The sequence below is a fragment of the Podarcis cretensis genome (assembly GCF_951804945.1).
Source record: "Podarcis cretensis genome assembly, chromosome: 1".
In the NCBI taxonomy this organism is placed as follows: Eukaryota; Metazoa; Chordata; class Lepidosauria; order Squamata; family Lacertidae; genus Podarcis; species Podarcis cretensis.
The window spans coordinates 61093524-61111851 of NC_137170.1; the positions used below are offsets into that span (position 1 = coordinate 61093524).

Here is an 18328-nt window from a genome sequence, read left to right on the forward strand (position 1 = left end):
TTGTTCAGATATTAATTATTCTTTTCAAAATCTAGCTTGTTTTTTTTCTGGTTTAAGGTTATAAATACTGAAAAATGATAATAAATGTGATTTGATACAAGGCCCATTGTAGTACTTCCATTAATATTTTTGTAGTGCTTTATATCAACTCTGATGCAATGCCCCTAAACAAACTTATTTACAAATAGCAATACAGCTTCTTTTTCTAGATAACTAACTTTAGGATTGGGGTGTAATATGCTCACACTATTAATAGTATGCATAAAATTATAGTAAAAAGTACTTAGGTCAAAGTGATTTCAAACATGACATTTTTCTATACAGAAAAATCTCAGCTGTTGAGGTGAAGAGATTTCAGTTTCTTGCATCTGTGCCATAGATTCCATTTGCTTTTATTAGATGCAATCTATTACTCAATTTATATATTAAGACAACATTCAACAGATGGGGGGAAAGGGCATGAGCTATGTGCTCGAGAAGCTAGTAAAAACCAAGTTGTTCTGGCTACAACCCAAACAGACAGGTGGCAGCAAGTTTTTGCAGCCATTTCCAAATGGCATCCACATACCAGGTTGCATGATTTTGAACCTTGGCAAGGTTTTAGTCAGATTTAGGGGCACAATCTTAAGCTTTTACACACACACACACACACACACACACACACACACACACACACACTTTGCTGCATCTACAGCCATGACAGAAAGTAGGGGACGAACGATCGGGCTTCATCACTGTGACAACTCCAGGCTAGGGCAGTAATTGGACCCAATGCCATCATACAAAAACTGAGGGCAGTTTGAGATCCAGTGGATCCTGGCCTGGCTCAGTCCTACCCTCCGAACATCATTTTGGGGTTTTCTGCTGACCCCTGTAAGCATGGATACAACCATGTTTAGCAGGTGAAAGGACTGGTTGGCGACACTTTGTGACTCCATTGACAGCACCTGTTGGGAGGCCACCTCAGTTGGAGAGCTTGGAGAAATGGACCCTTTGGTCTAATCCTCACGCACTCCAGTCCATTTTAAGGCATTATGCAGCATTTTATCCTTATCCATACTTTTCCTGATATACATATGGCACGTTTTTCTGCGCATGTTCATTTTGTTTCAATGCCAAGAAACAACCCACAAGTATAAAAGTTAGAAAACTGACACAAAATTTAATTTGAAGAAATTGATTAATCCCTTAAATAAACCTTAAAATTTACACAGACGTGATTAAGATTTTAAAACTTTGCAACAGTATTAAAGAACACACAAAATTAAAATGTTATGTAAACTTAAGTAACAAGAGCCTCCTTAATAGTTTTTTTTAAAAATACAATATATTACATGTTTGGTACTTGCAATGTGCCAGTACATATTTAGTATGTTTCTATACAAATAACGAACAAGAGCTTTCTTATTCCACACAACTATGAAGTCAGACATTTAAGTGGTGTTTTTACAGACAATAGTGTGTGTCCTTACTCTCTCTCTCTCTATATATATATATATATATACACACATATATATATATATATAGTTGATCAAGTAGAACTGTAACTAAAAAGATATTCAAGCACGAAGAAGTCATCATTATGATCAAATATTATTTCCAGAGTACACATTTATAATACCAGAAATAAGTGTTTCAATCATATCTGTTTGGGGGAAGAGTTCAACAATATTTTATACCAACTCAAAATTTATCTTCTGTTGAAACACCATGTTCTCTTTGTGGAATTGCCAGTGTTGCTCGAGATATTCTATCTGATTCATGAAAGGATGAACAAAACTCAGGCACTACAGCTGACTCGCATGATGCTTGGAAGTCATGGCAATTATCCAGAATGCTGGACGTAACAGGAACAGTGGCCTGAATGGAAGAGAAAACTAAATTATTTGCAAGTGATGAGACTGAAACAACTAAAATGTATTTTGGAACCCTGTTTGGGGCTTTCTAATACTGTAACTAAGCAGAAGAAACAGGAACAACAGAGAAGGAAACAAGAAGCAGGTGAAAAGGACACTGTTGGTAAGTCTTACTAATTATCCTCTCTCAGCATGCTCTATTAATGCTTTTGGTCCACTGCTAAATATTTGTAAATATGGAGAGGGTTGCCAATATAACAGCCAATTTCACAATGTTGTATTAGGCATCCCTTCTGTAATTTTCTAGCCCTTTCATACAATGGTACTGCTCTTTTAGCAGAGTCTGCATTTTTAACAGTTTCAACCAAGTAAATTTATACAAGCACTGGTATGCAAAGATAAAACATCCTACTGAAAACCACTTTTCCGACATCTGTATCCAAAGCTGTTCATGTCTTGCAGATCCTGTTGTTGCTAATAAAGTTAACTCCAAATTGCTGGGTGTGGTTTCCTGCTGGCTTGCTCCTGTTACCAAATCATGTAAAATGCCCCATTGCTTATGAGCGACTGTACACTCTGGCAAGAATATGTGTTAATAACCCATCAGTCTTATTTGAAACAGACTATTATTTAAAAGCTCTCTTACCTGCTGTAAAGAAGCTGCTGAAACTGATTTACTATTTAACTCATCACCGTACGGTGGTAAAACATTCTGCATTGCTTTCTCCTGTTTGAAGCCTACACTTTTTGAAACCAAACTAGCATGTTCTGCTCCTTGACAAACTGGGCCAGATCTAAGTACTTGATTTGCAGACATTTGTAGATTGGCTGGAATCAGTCCCAAGTGTTGTAGTGTAAAGTTCATAACTGAAGCGCTTGGGGCTTGGATCGAGTCAGCCTGGTCTGAAGGCACAGCAGTGCCATTCACCACGGGGACAGTAGTTACAGAAGATGCGGGTAGCTTTAGATTCACAGGTGCTATATGAAAAGCAGGGAAATTAACGGCAGTAAATTCAGACGTCACTGGAATACCACCTATGAGAAGGAGAAAGAAAGAAAAAACCGTCACAAATGACAATACTTCTGCGTCAAGGAGCACAGGCCAGTGTTTGGCAGGCGTGGACACCAAGTCCAGCCAAACACCAGAAGCTTGGTCACAGCAGGCTTCAGATGAATGAAATTAAGCCTTGGCTAGAATATTAATGCACAAACTATCACATTATAAGAAACTCTGAAAAGGTCCTGCAACAACAAAATGACTCCCCTAGAACATTGGTTTAAATACATTCAATAACTGAAAAAAACAACCACCCCTCAAGATCAGAACATGGAACATGTGTAGAATGTGGGTGTTTGTTTTAATTGGTTTTTTCCTTTATTGTTGATTTTATGTTTCGAATGATTTACTGCGTTGTTTTTATGGATTGTTACTGATTTTATTGTTTTATTCACTTTGTAAACTGCTTTGAGGTTGTTTTTTTTAAACAAAAACAATCCAGCGGCATATCAATTTTACGAAATAAACAAAAAGAAGTGCTTGAAGGAAATGAGAACTATAGGAGGCAATTCATTTATTTAATGAATTGTTAAATGGATAACAAAAATGTTAGCTTTTATTTGTAGTTTTGTAAGCCCTCTGTAAATGAGTTCAGAACTGTTAATACATATTGTATTGAACCGATTAAATCCATCTTCTTCAGATCACAGAAAGTGGAACCATGTGGAACAAGCCACCATTGCAAAAGCTGAATGAGGAGGGCACAGGCCTCAGGCATGCAATAGCTGTAGTTAAATTTCCCACCTAAAGTCCTTCATCAATAGCTGACAGGAGTCATCAGATATAAACAAGTCTGGAATACTTTGGAGGCACAGTTAATGAATACACACCAGCAATAGGAGAACTATAAGACTTCTGTTCTGCTGCACACATCTCAGCTTTCTCCTTGTTAGAAAAAATGGTCTCATTACCAAGCTTGGTACAGTGAGGAAGAGGTATAAGGTATCCTGAAGGAAACCAAGTCTAAAGAACAAGGGGAAATGTACTTTTTATATTCACAACAATAATCAACACAAATTTCATAGATTTAGCTCAGGTACTGCACTGTTCCTAAACAAGAAAGGGCCAAAATAGATATGACATGGCAGAACAATGACTGGATCTCTTGATGTCTTAACAATTAAAGAAGCCACTGTGACTGAAGTAAAACAGTAAGAGAACTTAGCCATGTCATTTCTAAGATGGAAAACCACCCCTCTCCACAAAGCAACTGTTAGCCTTAGGTGGGGGGGGGGGGTTCTTCAACATTGGATCTCCAAATGATGAGGTTGGACTACAATTCCCATCGTCCTAGACCATTTACTGGCTAAGATAGGAGTTGTAGCCCAATATTTGGAACCCAAGTTTGATATTGCACTTGTCCAATATTGCAATGGATAATAATAACTTTGTAGGAGGGAGAAGATTGTAAACCACCACCCGTGATGCAATTTTGGACCACCTCACGTTCAATTCATGCCACTATGTTTTCCTTCTTCCTCTTTTTCCACACCGCATTAAAAATGAAGACCTCATATATGAAGCAAAAGGCATCCATCAATAATGATGAAAATTAAACATATTTGGGGTGGGTGGAGATAAATACAACATTCAACTTTTAAGAAAAATGCAACTGTGTTTGTGCTCTACAAGCATGCAGAATGCATGATTCTTTTTCATTCTGATCTCTTAAATTTTTTTTTTAATGATAAAATATTTTAAAAGACCATTACTTTTCATCCTGAGGTCTTATAAAGGATAATTTTAATACGTTGCTGGATAGTATGACATGTCCATTATTGCATTCTACAATTCTGCCCACGGATCACACAAAACATGTGCTTTGTCCAAATAGTGAGGGTCTGTATGAAATGCAATACAGTGAATTCCAGCAGCAGTCCTTAATTAAAATATAAAAGGAAAGAGGGGGAAATGTCCATGGGCTGAAGCTATCTATCAGATGCTACATTGGTCCTGAATGTGATCTAATTTTCTTTCTTTTTTAGTAAAGATGGAGCATAAAATGCCTACTTTAAGACATTCAGTGCTCCTTTCAGAAGAGCAAAGATATGGGACAAATGTGCTTAAGGGGAAGTATACCTTGTGTGTAGCGATTGCAAATGTTGCAGGCATCTCCTGCATTGTGGTGACGCTGTCGGGTTCCAAAAATTCCCCTTGCCTCTGCGGCTTAGGTTGACCCTCCAAGTGTTGATCTGTTTTTTCAGATTTACTTTGTTTCACAGCTGATGAAGTTAAGGTTTCCTGGTCAAGATGCGAAGCTATGGGACATCGAGATTTTTTGCTTTCAACAGATACTCCCTGGAGTGGGGGGTGGGGGAAATGCAAAATAACCAAAGGCTAATTTAGAGGGGGATACACACACATGGATATTATTTATTTATTTCAACAATTTATATACTGCTTAATTACAATAGTCTCTAAGCAGTTTACAAGTAACTCAGTACAGCAACAACAAACCAGTTAAAAGTATATCAGAATTCAGTTAAAATGCCTTTTGGAATAAACAAAAATTTCAGTAGGTGATGGAAGTTCAACCAAAGGGCAGGCACTGTTTGACCTCAACTGGAAGGGAGTCCCATACAATTGGGCCCACAATGCTGAATGTGCGACTCTTGGTGGATACAAGCCATGGGAGACCACTAACAAGTGACTCCCCTTCAGACCTCAGTGATTGGGCAGGGATATAATGAATCAGGTGGTCCTTGAGAGCCAAGTTGTTAAGGGCCTTGCAAGCCTGGAGCCTGGCCTTGGAGCATGCAGGCAGCCAGTGCTACCAGAGTTGTGCGCTGGTGATAATCTCTCCCCAACGGCACTACAGTCAGAGCGTTCTGTAACAGGTGAAGCCTCCAGACTAGGCCCAAGTGCAGCCCTACATAAAACACATTGCAATAACTGAGTCTTGAGGCTACTAAGGCATGGTTCACTATGGCAAGACTATTCCTGTCCAAGAATCACTGTCATTGGCATATTGGCTGTACATGGTAATATATACCCCTCCCCAACAAGGCTACCTAAGCTTCCAGTGACAAAGTTGGATCGGGAAGCAGCCCCCAATCTATTCTTTCAGAGTGAGTGAAACCCCATCTAGAATAGGGAGGTGCGTGCACGCAAACACACACACACACACACAGCATATCTCTGAATGAGTAATATTAAAGGTGCTTCTCCCTTCTTGTTCTCCTTCTTCTCCCGCATTCTGCATGTCAACTCCATCCTCCAACACAATTCCTATTTTTCCCTTCTCCCAAGTTGAGGCTGGACTTTGCCCACCCTCTATTGCACTCCTGGAAAAGCAGCTCAAAGCACAACCGAGAGATATCCAGTTCCCAGAATTCTGTATCTATATCAAACCAGATTCTTTGAAACAAGCAACTGGCTGTCATCACTCAGAAAAACAGGAATACAGTACAGAGTAAAAAAACAAATAAATGGGGAAACACGGTGCCTTGAAAACATAGCTATAAAAAGCAACTGATTGGGGCTATTGAAATTCCCAGATCTCTACACACACGAGACACTAGTCAGATTCAAATATTCTTTACCTTAGCAAAGCTGGTGAAATGTGTGTCTCCAAAAGGTGTCATCCTTATGTAACCCTTCCTAACAGAGGTCTATTTCATCTTTCTTTAGTCATGTTGTCACTTATTTGTTACTAAGGAGTCTTCTACCCCCCTCACATTACTTGCCAATCCTGCCCACAGCAACCCCGTTCTAGACCTCACCAACCCCCCCCCCCCAAAATTAGTATAAAAATCCTGGCTACTGCCACCAAGCACCAATAATACAGAGGAATCCCAAGCTTAAAATCAGTAAAAGTAACAAGACAGAGGGAAAGTAAAAATAAGTTATGAAATTTAATCAACAGCAGAAAAGGCAGAATTAGCTCAAGGAGGAGTGGGAAAAGGAATAGGGAATAGCTGATGAACCTGACTAAAGTGCAAAAGGGAAAGAGCGAAGTACAAGCATATTCTAGTACAGTACTTTGCTTTATCATCAAAGTGCACACAGTAAATACATTTAATATTGTTTCCAGAACATTTGATCAGGGCTAGGAAAATAGGAAACAATCCTAATGCAGCAGCTGGTTCTGTGGGCAGATGCCCCAGTTTTAAAAAGGATTTCTTCCACTCTTAATGCCTTCTGCATTCATTTCAACTGAGGAATGTGATCTACTTGTGTATTGCTTTGTGCTCACTGATGTTCCATCTCAATGACTGAAGACTTCTGGACACACACCTTTGGATCAACTTCTTATTAAAAAAGAGCAGCTCAATATATGGGTCACAAGAGCTCTGCATTTAGCAAGCCAGCCGCTAAGGAGGGCAGTTTTTGCAACAGCTGATAATCTGCAATTACTGATTTGTCAGGTAGAAAATAACAGGCTTGCTCCCAAACTTAGTGCACTCTGTAATATGTGTCCCACCGTTTTGCAGCATCTAGGGCACAAATTCCCAAAGCATACTTTAGCCCATTATCTGTAAAGAGTGAAAGAAGTATGAATTACCTCTCCACGCGCTCTCCCCCGGAAGGAGAAGATGCTACATCGTGTTAGTGTGTTTGGCAGCAGTTCTGAATATACCTGCCAGTTGGAAGGAGGCAAGCCCAGAGCCAGTGCTCTTTTTCTAGAAAAAGAGGTGCTCACCTCAAATGCCTCCCTTGTTCTCTTAGAATGGCAATGGCACCCACCTGAGAGGTACTGGAACTGAGTTCTGGTGAGTTCCTGCTGAAAAGAAGCCCTGCCCAGAGCTGTAACTCATCCAAAAACACAAGACAGCTTCTTCTGAGGCTGGGTAACTGCTGTCCTTCTATATGGGGAGTAACTGGATGCTCCAATACCACAAAAGCAAAGCTACCTGGAAGTTAAAAGGGAGCCTGAGCAGATGGCCTCCTCCATAAGGTTAGGGTTGCCATATTTCAAAAAGTGAAAATCCAGACACAAAAGTTGTTGGGCCAAAGTTGTTGAGTTTTTCCTTAGCTTTGCCAAAGGTTGTTAAGCCTTTCTGGCAAAAGTCAGCTGTTGTTTTAAAAAATAAAACTACTGTATTTCTTAAGCTGTTTTCTTTCTCTGCTCCTAAGGCTTTGTGTAGAAAGAGAGTGGAGGTCAGGTGGTCAGAAGGGGAGCTCTACTGATAGTGTGGCTACCTGTGGCACAGCTGAGATTTGAAAAAGCTGCCGCTGCCACTGCTGAAGGTACGCCCTGTGTATGAACCTGACTCACAGGAACCCTTAACTATTGAACTGATTTTCCACAGCGACCAATTAGAGAGCCCTAATTTCATGCCTCAGCCGCCCATTTAGTATTTGGAAAGAGTGTGCACTTTAATACAGCTTACCAGTAGCACATCATGCAGTGCCGCTTCTTCACTCGCACATTTATTCATTGGACTGCCCTCCATTCTACGTCTCTTAAAACGTCTCTCAGGCACCACGTCATCCTTTGTACCTTCTTGCTCCTTCGCCAGCCAGAGGTCCTGCTCTTCAGCACAGGAAGCACTTCCTTCTCCATTGCGGCCACTGTCTTCAATAAATATTTTACCGGGGGCTACTTGGGAACTGGGCTCCGTGGGAGACTTACTTCCAGCCACATTAGCACAGCGGACAGGCCGCACCGTGAAACTTGGATTGTACGCTGTCACTAGCTGTGTTTGGGAAGGGTGAAGATATAATGCATAGGGCACATTGGGATGGAGAGGTAGCACTGCTGGAGGTACCGAGTTGTGGATCAGAGGTAGGATCTCAGTCTGAGAAGGTAACAAGAATGGTTTAGGCTTCAAACGAGTTTTGGGTGGCAGACCTAGAGGGGATGGCAAAGTAGAATGTTCCAATTTCATTTTTCTCTTCTTGAAATCCCTAAGAAAATAAATCCACAGCATTAAAATCCTTGCATCCAAAATGGCTCCGCCAAAGCAATAAAGTAGAATTGGCTCCTCTTATTTAGAAAAGAAAGCACTGCCAAACATTAAGTCATGCTCTTCTTACACCAAATATGTTAATTTTAGTCCTGTTGTTGAGGAGTAGTGTTAGTAAGTGTGATATGCTGCTGGAGGTTTCACCTAGCTGGGAAATTTTGCTTTCAATAGGCAGGCTTTGTACGCATCCCTTCTTTTACGAACATACCTTGACTGTTCATCCAGCTGCTGTTTGCATATTGTTGCAAGTTGAGCCATCTTGCTTGGAAAGCTTGGTGGAATTTGACCTTTGGGAGAAGAGATAAATAAAGAGATTTCACTAAAACCATACTGTTTGCATAGCTTGAGGATGAGCAATTCATGGCCTTCCAGAGTCCGCCACTGGAAGGACAACACCTTATGGTACTGCTCATAAGGTGTTGTATATGGTTAGTCTTGTGGCCTGGATTTGGCCACCCACACAGCCATTGACACAGTGGGACAAGTCCATAGAATTACATGAAACTGTCATATTAAGAGCATTTTGATCTGACACAGCATCTCCAAGGACTCAAGGTTTTTCAGCGCCTTGCTACTCAAAGTCATCAGCTGGAAATGCCATGGATGGAGCCTACTACACTTCAAAGCTTCAAAATGGAACCTGTGCCTGCACCTAACACCATTACCCATTAGTCTTTCCAACCTGAGTATAGCACATAGCTTCCACTTTGTATAAGTCTAGCCAAACTTAGTAAGGCTGCTCAGGAGCAGAAAACTCAAGAGATTGCAAGATATACTGGGGTTTGTTTGTTTTTCTGCGCTAAGGCATTAAGCAGAACCATTCAACATTTCAATAGCATCTCCGGAATGACACTGAATAGAGTTTAAGTTTCAACTACGTACTTGCATTTTTCTTGACGGGGCTGCTTGGAGCAGATCTAATTTTCCTCTGATTGCTTTGCGCACCCTTTGCCAATTTCATTAAAGATGGGTGCCGTATGAAGCCTTGCTTGCTTCTCGTAGGGAAGAGGTTCTTGGAACAATGCTCTTTGGAAGACTTCCCTTCCACAGGATGAGATGAAGCAATTGCAGTTGGTGTAGATACAGGCTGCGCAGCTATAAATCAATCGCGCACAAAACTGTTATTAAGCCTTTGTTTTGGCAGAACTATTGGGAAATGATCACATCTACATATAAGTGAAAAATGCCTTTCACAAAAAGCCTTCTTTGGTTGGTAGCAACAAGGAGCAGTGGATAAGAAAGCTTCACCTTTACAATGACAGGTGGCGGCCATTTTAGGTGAGTCCAATTGACATCCAACCACTGACATGTAACCACCGACATGCGGGTCCTTTCGGACCCCGGAAGAGGCAGGAATAGTGGCATAACGGGGCACACTTACGCACATTCTGCCAATGCATGCTTTGACATGGAACAAAACCCCTGCAGAAATGGGGAATTGCCTGCAATTCTAGAGTACAGAAGTAATAGTCCACCTACCCAGAATCTCTGAAAAAACATCTGGTCCTGTCCATTTAAATGCTGGTTTGCGACCCTTCTCTTCTGTAACGTGAACCTTCCTGATGAGCTCAAGGCTACTGAGAACATTTGCAATATCATACAGCCTTCGAATTTTAGCTGAAATAAGTTTAAAAGACTAATGAAAATGCAGTACTACTACATCACCATTAAGCAGAGGTTCAGTACTATGAAAATATCAGCCTTCTTCTCCTATTAGTCCAAATGGTGCTTTAAACACACAAAACAAAAGCAACAGGGTCATTTATGTTCCAAGGATCCACAAGACTGGAGAACACAAATAGTTAAATTTTGGTCCCTTGGTCAAGCCATATGCTCAATATTTTTAAATGAGCTTCTGTGTGGATGACAAAAGGGTGGGGTTTAGGAAACTGTGGAAAATTAAATTTGGTAGGAGTCCAAAGAACCGTGTCCCCACTGAAGAACATTCTCAACAGACACCTTGCTTTGTTAGATGGAGGCTGGATGAGAAAAGAGTAATCTTTCCCACATCCACAAGCTTTAACTTAGCTGCAGTTTGCTGTCTCATCTGAACACAGAACTGTAGCTATGGTTAAACCACTGCAGGCCATTGGCTTGTTTCAAACAAGAGATGAGGAACCTGTGGCCCTCCAGTGTTGGACCATTTGCCAATGTTACACATTCCTGTTTCAAACTAACCATAGTTGATATAAGGCACTGCTTATCAGTTTGTATAACACAATAAACTGCAGTTAACCGAGTGGAAGTGAAGGCTCCCAAATTCTTCCTGGCTGTGCAGGAGGATAGGAGCAGGTAGAGGAGGCTGGGCTCATTCATGACTTGCTTAGCCAGTTAAGCAATGACAGCCTGTCCATGAATTATGAGGAGGCCAACATCATATATTGGTCTGGTTCAGGAGTCACTATCTAACTCCAATCAACCAGTTTACTGAACCGAAAGAAGGTGTGTGCTTGTGCATTCAATCCTACTTTTGTGTGCCTGGCTTGTTAGATACCCTGGTTCTTAAACCACAGCCTCCCAGTACGGACATCATAGGAAACTGTGATTTAAGAAATCATGATATCTTCAAAGATGAGCAAAGGGGAGGGAACATGGGGACACATTATTTGAGTTTATTCTAATAAATCAGTTTCATGGGCCAACACTAGGCCAAACCTGGCCATTAAGAGCTAACATCTAAACCCATCTGAGAACACTTGTACTAAGGGCATACTAAGTTGCAAAACACCTACATTCTCAGTATGCTATCATAATTTTTTCATATTTTTAGTCTTGTACAGTGGTACCTCGGGTTAAGTACTTAATTCATTCCGGAGGTCCGTTCTTAACCTGAAACTGTTCTTAACCTGAAGCACCACTTTAGCTAATGGGGCCTCCTGCTGCTGCCACGCCGCCAGAGCACGATTTCTGTTCTCATCCTGAAGCAAAGTTCTTAACCCGAGGTACTATTTTTGGGTTAGCGGAGTCTGTAACCTGAAGCGTATGTAACCTGAGGTACCACTGTATTGATGGGCTATAGGAAAAAGTATTTAAATATGTAAAAATTAAGACACTTAGGCCAAGGACAGTATAGAGAAGATATGGAAATAGCCATTTCTGCCACTTACTTTTAAACTTGCTTTTATCCAAATACTCAACATGGTCTTCGCCAATCAATATTTTAGCAGCGACTTCAAGATTCACAACTTGGGGGGTTGAAACAAGAAACAGCATCACAAATTTCTGACTCATCACCCGTAAAGACTTGTCTTTACGACTGTTTACTGAAGCTGTACGGAGAGATAACCATGGCAGAATATAATCCAAGTCATGAGAGCTTTGAAATCATTGTTCCTAACTCGCCTAGGCTTCGGGTTCACCCACTCCCCCCAATAAATGTTTCCATGGAGATTCAATTTGTTTATTTAAAGGATTTATATGCTGTCTTTCTAAAGAAAAAATGATTTGCTGCCCTTTCAGGGTACTATACAAGCCAATCATAAGGAGAGTTAAAAACAAATTAATCCAACTAATTAATTAAACATTGCCCCAGATGCAAGCATTTGGAACCAACCAAATTCAAATCGTAGAAGATACTGGCATGCCAAAACTAAAAAGCAAAGATGTACCTGCTCGAAACTCCATCCCAGGAAGTTCCACAAAGCAGATGTCTCTATGGTCATTTGGCCTAACGTGCTTTGCCATCAACTGAATCTTCTGGTCATCCCCTTCAGGCTCTTCTTCATATTGTCTTCTTTTAATCAGCTCAACTTGCTGACTATAGTTGTTCTCCTCAGCCACTTTTTTCAAAATCTGTAGTGTTTTCTTAAGATTATGGCGCCCATGCCAAGAATACCTGTTTTTGGCAAGTCGGCTCACCATGTGAAGACTTTCTAGTACATTCATTATGTCGTAGATGCGCCTGCGTTCAACATCTGTAAGAAAGGCAATTTTTAAAAATTTATTTTCCACCTGCTTTTTAATCCTGTCACATTCTGGAAGGTGGGTAGACCCTCATGATTATATCTTCATTCCCCATGAAAACTGGAAGACTGGAAAACTGAAAGACTGGAAAACTGAAGACTATGCTCTTTCCACATAGTCTGCCTCGCTATAACATGCCCCTGTTCCAAATTCCTGGTTGCTGTAAGGAGGCTGTAAGGATCTGTATGACCTTTAGCTGGCAGCCCAGCTGCCTCCATATCTGGGCAGGGATAGCCTAATTTCTGTTTTCTATGCCCTTGTAACCTCTAGGTTAGATTACTGCAATATATGGGACTGCCTCTGAAGACAGTTTGGAAACTTCAGTCAGTGCAGAATTCAATGGCCAGGTTGCTCACTGGGGCAAGATGGTTTGGGCATATAACACCAGCCCTGGACTGACTGCCAATTACTTTCCAGGCCCAATTCAAAGTGTTGGTTTTGACCTATAAAGCCTTGAAAGGCTCAGGACCGCAATGCCTCAAGGACCTCCTTTCTCCATATGAACCAACCCAGACCTTGCACTCATCATCTGAGGCCCTTCTCCGTATGCCCTCTGCATGAGAGGTCCAGAGGGAAACAACACAAGAATGGGCCTTTTCTGCAGTGGCTCCCCAGTTGTGGAATGCTTTCCCAAGGAAGGCTCGCCTGGCACCTTCGTTATATATCTTTAGGTGCCAGGCAAAAACATTTTCCTTCTCCCAGGCCTTGGGCTGCTTAAACAATCTGTGGCTTTTAAAATGTGATGGGGGTATTTGGGTTGGGTGGGGAGAGTATCATGTTATGTGCCTTGTCAAAATACAGTATAAAATCTGCCCTTTGATCTTTGGATGAAGAACAGTATATAAATTTAGTAAATAAATAAAAACTGTAGTTATTAATGTAATAACCCATTACAGCTACAGTGAGAGTATAAGGATCATAGCTGTCAACTTTTCCCTTTTCTTGCGAGGAATCCTATTCGGAATAAGGGAATTTCCCTTAAAAAAGGGAAATGTTGACAGCTATTATTAAGGATACTGAACCACATTATAAAGTTGTTTATAAGAATTACCAAGACTCTAATCAATCGCTTATCATTTTGAACAGCGTGAAGTGAGTTTTGCTTTTTCCAGTAATAAACACCGGATCTTAGTTCCAAACTTACTAAGCTCTTCTGCTACTTCATCAAGGCAAATTTCATTGTTCTTAGAGATGTCGGGATAACTAGGATAGCGAGCTAAAAATTTGTGACAAAGCAACCCTAGACTTTTCTCTTTACGGCTGGGTTGAGATTTTTCATATTCGTCTCCTGACAAATGGTCCTGCGGAAAGAAAACAATGCAGAAACACCAATTGGTAACGCCTTACACGAAAAATATTAAGATTCGACAGATTTAGTAACAGCATTTCTGGCCAATGCGCAATGCCAAGTGCCTTCTTGGTGACAGCTGGTGAGCCTCAAAATAATAGAGCTACCCTGAAGCGTCTGCTATGCACACACTATAATCTCTAAATATAACTAACACTCCAGATTTGAGGTCTAGCACAAAATACTGAAACAAACCAAAGCTGAGCTACTTTTCAAATGCATACTTAAGCTTTGAGTACAGCGCTCAATAATATTTATAGTGATAAGAAGACAAATGTTTTACCTCAGGGATTTCATTTCTGCTGTCTGACAATCTTTTTTCCTGTTCTCGATTTCTAATCTCAGGACTAGCTGCGCTGATTAGCATTTTCAGGTTAGCCGTCGGTGTCCATGGGTCTCCAGGAGAGATTTCATTAGGCTTGGGTGGCGTTGTCAGATGGCCAGAAGCAGGAGGCGGCTTCTCTGCCAAAAGCCAGTTGGAGGTCGCTGCCTGTTTCAGAGGAGTTTTCAATGTGCTTTCATGTGGTTCAAAAAACCAATTTTCCTGAGCCAAAAAGAAATGAAACTGTGTGACTCGAGATCAGCAATGCCAGGCATAAAAGCAATATCAAAACAAAGCTGTTTTTAATCAATAAACCAACGAATTTCATGTTGAAATCAATCAAGTGCCTGTTGTCAAAACAGTCTGCAATGTTTTCAGACCTGGGACCCACCTTTAGCCCAAACATGTAAAGGACACATTCCTTTACATTTTGCCATGTATTTTTATGGTGGTTCGTTGTGACCCATCTTCGATCAGGCTGCAGTATACCACCAGTTGAAAACCAATGTGTCAAAACTTTCACTTGTTTAGTTCCTAGGGGATTTTATCAGACTTCCTATGTATTTCGGTCAGTCTTGATTGTTTTGCTTTAGGGCAGAAATACATGCTGCAGTAAAAGAAGGCTGCAGCCAAACTCTTACCTCGCATAATGTGTACAATTTACTTGTGTTTTTATATACAACATCATGCATTTCTACATGACTGAACGTTGGGGACAAAAAAATGGATGGCATCTGTCAGAGCTGCCCCTAGGTCCCAGCTCCTGAGCCCCTGACAGCATCAAAACACAATTAAGTTTAGTTGTCTATTTTATTTTGCTAACAAAGCAAAAGGTGTAAACAAGTTCCTGATAAAGGGGGAAAAATAGCTGAAGAACATAACAGCAGGCCTGTGGATAAAATCAAGCGCCTATCTAAACCAGCATTCTCTTCTCACAGTGGCTTTTTCCAGGAGACTCATTTAACTAGTGAACATGAAAATTATATCAAGAAAACTTAAGTTAGGAATAACATTTTTTGACCAGCTAATTTCAAAGTCAAAGGAGTGGCCATTTTTTATGCTGATAAAATACAATGAGTTAAATTGATGGGGTTTTGTTTCTACCCATTGCTGGGTCCAGAACTTCCTTCGATAATAGCTTCACAAGTGACTTGTCTCTGTACAGATGCAGAGAACAAAATGACTGAATGTTAGTGAAGGTAACTATTCTTCAGGTCCAGTTCTTTATCAAGACTGAAGTAAAACCAGATTGTTAAACCAAACAACAAACAGAAGATGCCAAGCGTAGTGATGGCTGCTCATATGTAATTTGCAATTCTTAACTTTATTTTAGAGCTTTGTCAGCCACAGTCCAATGAGCAGCAACCTCTAGCCAATACTTGCTATGCGGTAGATAAAGTGGGAGATAGGTTACCTTGTCTTCAGCATTCATTTTGCCACTGCAAGCTTTTCTCTTATTCATATTTGTTTGAATTAAATAGAATAAGGGCTTTGTTGGTTGGGCAACCTTTACAGCATTCTTTGAGAAGAATAAAAAAGGAAAATTAGTTTATGTATATGCACTTAACAAAACAAAAAACAGAATACCGGTAGATGGAAGTCTGTGATGGTACAGTGACCAGTGTTGGACTTAGGATTTAGAAAACAGAGTTCAAGTCCACACTGAGCCAGTTAGCTTTCTAGGTGACCTTAGGACACTCTCTAAGGCTAGCCTACCTCACAGGCTGTTGTGGCGAAAAAATGGGGAGGGGACGAGCTATGTATGTCACCTTAATCTCCATGGAGGAAAGGTGGGGTGATGATGACATCATTTTACCAGAGATGCTGAAACAAATTTGATGTGGGAACACTGGTGCAAGACCTCTAGAATGAGAACTCTGGCCATTCATTCAGATGACAAATGTGCCACACCTGTATTCAGAAGGCCAACTGAGTTTAGGTGGACTTACTCCACAGGCAGCATGCTTAGGATTGCAGGGTTATAAAAAGATTTCCCAACTCCATTGTTAAGAATGTGTCTACATGAGTCTTATTCTCACAGATTGCTAAATTTGTCTTCCTATGGTCACATGTCTTTACACGAAGGAGACTGGTGCAATTTGGTGAAGTATGTGTCTAGCTAAGCACTAGTTTTGTTTAATCCTGTTTCAGGTTTCTTGCTTCAGTCAAGTTGGTGATTGTGAAGTTGCCAAATCAGCATTGTAACATAAAAACAATAAAGAAAAATAATAAAGGCTGATGATCAGAAACTGCAACATGAGATTTCTGTCTAAACTGGATGTAGGAAGGTCTGTACCAACCTTCACAAATCTGGTGCACCCTAGATGTTTTGGACTACAACTTCCAGCAGCCCCCGCTGTCATTCAGGCAGGAACAGATAGGCGTTGTAACCCAAAACATCTAGGGTGCACCAGACTGGCAAACACTGGTCAATATCTGTTTAACAAGGTGCAGCGGGCTGTTCCCACCATTTACTGGCAGAATGGATAACCACAGATTACACAACATGGTAGGCAGCACATCACCACCTTCTTGCAGCCACAGCAGATTGACTCCAAGGCTGCCAGTCTGCACATATCTTTAGTGTTTTGATGACTGCAGTGTATGTCATCCAGAATACAACCCACCCCCTAATCCCGTTCAAAGGTGAGCCTTCCTTCTCTGGAAAACATATCAAGGACTGCCACTAGTTTATCAAGCTGAGTGGCTTTCTTTTCCCTGTCCCAGCAGTTCCCAGACATTTTTTTTAAAGTACTGTGGAGCAAAGGTACATGTTTTGTGGGGCACCTGTGTTGTGAAATACATACTGTAATTATATATATTTTTTTAAACTTGCAGGCCTGTGATATTATGAAATAAAGCACCAGTACTTTAAAAGAAACAGCATTGGATAGTTGTGTCTGTTGAAAGGGAAAACGGCACCATTTCACTTTCTCTGAAATACATTTACATATATATATTTATGCAGCAATGATATTCTCCCCAGTGGTACAGCAGCTATCATGGTTGTTGGAGGAACTGAATCTGGCAAGTGTGCCCTATGCTACCTCCAAGGTCCAATTCATTGCTATTTGTTACAAATCACAGAAGCAGAAGCCAGTTGTAGCAAAAACGGAGCAAAGAGCCCCAAGATACCATAAAAATGTACAAAGCTTATCACACTTTCACAGGATAGAGGCTCCTTAATCAGATACCACCAAAGAATGGTGCATCTGTCAAAGTACAAGGCAATCAGATTTGAGTTTAATATCGTCAAGGTTACTGACTTCAGCAAGCACGGTTTAACCATTACGCAGCACTTTTTAAAATAAATAAATAAAAAGGATCCCCTTGGTACAACCCAAACCTTATTGTCAACACCCCCCAAAACGCCCACCATTTAAAATCACCTTTTTGCGGGGTACTTTCTCAAGCACGCCCCCCAGGTCTCCTCTGCCTTCTGCTACAGCTCCTTCTCTGCCAGTCACTCACCCCCCCCTTCCTCCTCCACTTCAACCTTCCCCTCCTTCCAGCCCCGGGATTCCACCCGCGCTCTTTCGTTCGGGATAAGCTCCTCCCATCCTTCGGGCGCATGACGCCTCTGATTGGCTCTCGGTGGGAGCGGGGCGGAGACCTCCCCTGATCCAGTTTAAATCGTTTGGCGCCACCAACCCCGCGAGTTGAATAATCCCCGCCCCGCCCTCACCTTTCTTTTTGTGTGTGTGTGTGTGTGAGCGCCCCCCCCCCTCACTTTCGTCCTCTCTTAGGGGTAATCTCGGGCGCTGTGCGGCGGTCGCCGTTCAGACGAAGTGCGCACCATCCCCTCCCTCGCTAGGCTGAAAGCTGCTGGTCCGCCCGTGTCAGCGATTTGAATTTGGCCCGCGGAGGGCGGAG

The 18328-nt window shown here is 41.3% G+C and overlaps 1 protein-coding gene across 3 annotated transcripts; it reads right to left on the bottom strand.

Annotated features, from left to right (window-relative positions):
* Positions 1 to 1138: 1138 nt before the first annotated feature.
* E2F8 (E2F transcription factor 8) lies at positions 1139 to 17920 on the bottom strand. 3 transcript variants are annotated; one of them, XM_079970780.1, is made up of 15 exons: positions 17845 to 17920; positions 15870 to 15974; positions 14417 to 14677; positions 13930 to 14086; positions 12431 to 12736; positions 11930 to 12091; positions 10302 to 10439; positions 9705 to 9917; positions 9031 to 9109; positions 8247 to 8763; positions 4993 to 5211; positions 3744 to 3876; positions 2503 to 2891; positions 1549 to 1860; positions 1139 to 1473 (listed from the first exon to the last, which is right to left on the bottom strand). In XM_079970780.1, the coding sequence occupies exons 2-14, from the start codon at positions 15915 to 15917 to the stop codon at positions 1684 to 1686; spliced, it is 2799 nt and encodes a 932-aa protein (XP_079826906.1). In that variant the 5' UTR covers positions 15918 to 15974; positions 17845 to 17920; the 3' UTR covers positions 1139 to 1473; positions 1549 to 1683. The 3 variants fall into 3 exon arrangements, with proteins under 3 accessions (XP_079826906.1, XP_079826907.1, XP_079826905.1); XM_079970781.1 differs by lacking the exon at positions 17845 to 17920 and having other exon boundaries at positions 11930 to 12007; XM_079970779.1 differs by lacking the exon at positions 17845 to 17920 and having other exon boundaries at positions 1506 to 1860.
* Between the last annotated feature and the right edge of the window lie 408 nt (positions 17921 to 18328).

Coding starts and splice junctions, on each gene's coding strand:
- E2F8 (XM_079970780.1), bottom strand. CDS start 15,917: ATGAATAAGAGAAAAGCTTGCAGTGGCAAAATGAATGCTGAAGACAAG. Junction 14,678..15,869: donor AAATGAATGCTGAAGACAAG/GTAACCTATCTC, acceptor TTTTTGGCTCAG/GAAAATTGGTTTTTTGAACC. Junction 12,737..13,929: donor TGAAGTAGCAGAAGAGCTTA/GTAAGTTTGGAA, acceptor CCTTTCTTACAG/ATGTTGAACGCAGGCGCATC.